Here is a 3,986-nt window from a genome sequence, read left to right on the forward strand (position 1 = left end):
CGGCTCTGTGTAGTTAATGCTGCTCAATGTGAAAGCCCGCAGGTGATGGAGATTTACCGCTGATTACAGAACCGGCTTTCTGACAAGATGCGCATTAAATATCGCATGCGATTTATCGTGCAGCCCTACAGCAAATGTATATTCAGGAAACTCAGCGTCAACAAAAACTGATAGAAACTATCAAATCTGCACACCATTGTTTTATTTTTCTAATGCATGTAAATATCACATTCACAGCATTTGGAGCTAAACTGCCTTCATCCTGCTGAGGAAATCAATGAGACAAACAGGTTTCCTGATGTGGAAGTTTGGCAAAACCGTAACACTACTTCTGATGTTCCTGTCCAAATGAACCAGTTCTCCAGATCCACGGCAGCAGCAGGTCAGTACTTTACCTTCCCTCTCCTGGCAACTCCTCGATGAAGCCGGACTCACACCGCGGACAGATGTAATCCTGAAAACAGAGGTCAGAACAGCATTTTAACAACTGAATAAACTAAGAAATGTTATTTAAGCAAAATGTTGTCTTGGCACCTAACTGAAATAAATACATTTACATTGAAGTACTACATTTACTAAATATTTAAAAAATTACAAAAATAAATAAAACACAATATATTAATACATTAAAATGAAAACTGAAAATATCAAAATATAATTTAATTCAAATAATTATAAATTCTATAATAATAATAATATATAAATTAAATTAAATGAACACTGCCAAATAGTTTATTAGCCTGTCTTTGGGCTGCTTATTATTTCTAAGAAACATAGCAACTTGCCACATTAATATACAATGTGCAGTGTTTTAAGCATTTAATCAGATTTCAGTCAGAAATAACAAAACCTCTGCTTTATAACCATCAAATATGGATAACAAAGATCAACTGAGAAAGTAAGCAATTTTTGTGTACTTTAAACGTCATAAGCCATTAACAAACAACAGATCAATAGTTCATTAAGTAAAATATTAAATATATACATGACATGTCTAGTAACAAGAAGAATGTCTACTGACGTTGAGCATTACGCATTACATAATGTTGGTTAATGTTATTAATAAGAGTATTATTAAACTGTAGCGTTTAGTTTGCAGATCCATGATGACTGACATGTGGAAATCATCTGTCATGAAAACACATGAAAAACAGCACAGTCCAATACATAGCGCAGATTAATTTTCTTGCCTGGTTTATACAGTGATCTAAACATAAAAAGAAACTAGATGCAGAAGAGTTTGCCTGATCTGAGATCAGCCTGATCTGATCTGAAATCTGCGATCCGGACACACGGACCCAGCGCTCGAATTGAGCAGATTTCCACAAAACTGTGACTGCTGTCATTCACAAAGCTCCACACATCTTCAGCCCCTTTACGTGTTTGGATCTGAAATATTTTGCCTAATAGGATATGCTTTCACGTAGTACATTTAACACATTTTATCACAAATCATCATAAATGAATTCTGCAGAATTCCCTCAATTATACGTGCAGATTCCGTCTGGTCCTGTATCATGACCTCCAGCTGACCTGCAGCTCTCTGTCCTGTTTGGGCTCTTTCTAGAGGCTCCACACAATAATAGGAGGATAATAACACCACAGAATGATGAAGAGACAAGCAAAAGAGCTTTCTAACGCCATCCATTCTCTTCCCTGCCCCTCTATGAAACCTCATACAAGGAGCGGCACGTGCGGAACGATCTCTGGCCTCATATTTCCTGACAGCTAGAGATGATAGTATGCGTGAAACTGACCAATTAAACAGATCTGTGGTTTAAGAAGAACTCCTGACGTGTCCTGGGTCATTCAGACCGAGTGCAGCTGACAGTGAATTAAGGCAGTTTTACGAATAACATCAACCCTCTCCAACCGAATTAGCTTCATTTATTATGAGTGTCAGCAGAAAGTTGTAGAGCCAGAGTGTGTGAGCTTCACTGGCACATGCTGCGTGTTCAAACCAACCAAAAACCACTGGAGAAAGAACCACCAGGGTTATTTTAGTACAACTGAGACACTATTTTATTTAACTGTTTATTAAAACGAATTACACACTATTTATTAATATTTTTAAATATTTTTAATTTTAACGTTTTTAATGTCTACATAGTTTTATTAATTTTCATTTCAGTTTTAGTTATTATACTAATTATACTAGTTATATAACTCAATTTTAGTTTATATTATTTCAAGTAACAAAAATATGTGTGTGTGTGTATGTGTGTTTAATGGTTTTAGTTTTATTTTCAGTTAATCTCTATCAGAGTCTTTTTAATAAATAAAAAGAAAACAAGAAGATAGAATAGAAAAAGAATAGAGAATGCTAGTGTCAGAGGCTCTTTTTTTTAAATCGCAAATCAGATACCAAAACCACATGAAACACAGATCAATAAGACCAATTAGACCAACTTACACATCAACTTGTCAGTTTCTTGAGTCAAAAAGACACCGGCAAGAAAACTCGACTGACAGAATTAGTCCGTAATAAATCGGCCTTCAGTAACTCAGCAAAGAACATTATCAGACATCGTCCACATGTGCTATCAAAATCTCACCAATTTGAAATCAAAGATCATAACCTCAATTTAATACTACAATAATTAGATAACAGCTGTCTATATCAGAAACCTAAAGCACACATTAAAAAAAGCCATCAGCATTTCAACAATTAATAAACACTGGGTTTCTTAACATTTGATATGACTTGTTAACCAAACTAACCAGTAGCTCTCATAACAATTAGCCTTCTGTCAACTAAACCACATGAATCACAGAAAACCAACCATGAAACAACCTTTGAACAACTTAAACACCTAAACAGTCTTACAATAAATAGGCCTAGTTAAAAACACAAAAAACTAACCAGCTGATCACATAATAACCAGCCATCTGTTTCACCCAATAACAGATCAAAACACATCAGCATCTAACCAAGTCTCTTATCATAATTAGTTCATCAAATCTAACTAGTTGATCTCTAATAGCCACCAGTTTTCAGCGATAGGCAATTAAACTACATGACACGACAGACCAGAGACCAAAATCAGAGCTATGAACATCTGAAACTTTATAGCAGGACGGTATTAATCGCAGAATATTTAACAAATAACATAACTAGGCCTAGTTACCCAGCTAACCTCATAACTAGCTCTGTCTTCAGACCAAGTAAACCACATGATCTACAGATCAGACCAATGAACCACATATGAAACACAAGCCAGACACATTTTACAAGATTATAACTAAATACCATCATGTCAATATTAAATGATTTACTATGACTAACGTTAACGTTAGTTAGTGAAAGTACCGAGTTCATGTCATAACAAGCAGTCTTCTGGTTTGACAGGTTATTCAAACAGCAGAGCTCTGGAACGATCGTTAATCTGCGCTCAGATCTGCCAAGAGTCCGTCTGATTAAACTCTCAGCTCTCCAGTTAAGTGTAATTCAATTAAATCCGCATTTTAAACCTGATTGTTGCTATTGGCAACCAGCAGCCTGTTAGCAGTTAGCACAGCCAGCGCGGAGAAACGCGCAATAAAAGAGGCCGTTTGCTCCGTTACACCCATCCATACCGCTTCAGAACGTTCGGGCAAGGCTCGTTAAGACCGCGGCGTCTTACCGGGAGCCGAGGGCTGATCTCTTCCGAGCACCGGTGACAGAAGAACCGGCAGGGCCGCGGGGGAGCTTCCGCCATCTTCGCTGCAGGACCGACTGAGAGCCAGAACGAGGCGAAGTATGGAAGCCCGAACGGAGCAAGAACTAGTGCTGTGCGTACGGACGACGGAACGCGTTTGGTAAAATCCAGGCAGCGACACTCTTCAAATCAGAACATGTTATACAGTAAAAATAAAACATCCTTGAAACAATATAAACTTAGCTTAACATTTTCATAGGACAGGCCAGTTTCGAAATATAGAATTTTATTTATTTATTTAACTTTTTAACCACGGTAAAAAAAAAAAAATAATAATAACTTTTATTA

The 3,986-nt window shown here is 36.8% G+C and overlaps 1 protein-coding gene across 1 annotated transcript in view; it reads right to left on the reverse strand.

Annotated features, from left to right (window-relative positions):
* Positions 1 to 3,782, reverse strand: part of rnf126 (ring finger protein 126) — a 14,502-nt gene extending 10,720 nt beyond the window's left edge. The window contains exons 1-2 of the mRNA XM_016459590.1: positions 3,624 to 3,782; positions 396 to 454 (exon numbers count right to left, since the gene is read on the reverse strand). Coding sequence (XP_016315076.1) covers positions 396 to 454; positions 3,624 to 3,698 — 134 coding nt within the window. The 5' untranslated portion in view covers positions 3,699 to 3,782. The remainder of the gene's footprint in view (positions 1 to 395; positions 455 to 3,623) is intronic.
* Positions 3,783 to 3,986: the final 204 nt, after the last annotated feature.

This window comes from Sinocyclocheilus anshuiensis, unplaced genomic scaffold (genome assembly GCF_001515605.1).
Source record: "Sinocyclocheilus anshuiensis isolate Anshui unplaced genomic scaffold, SAMN03320099.WGS_v1.1 scaffold1325, whole genome shotgun sequence".
NCBI lineage: Eukaryota > Metazoa > Chordata > Actinopteri > Cypriniformes > Cyprinidae > Sinocyclocheilus > Sinocyclocheilus anshuiensis.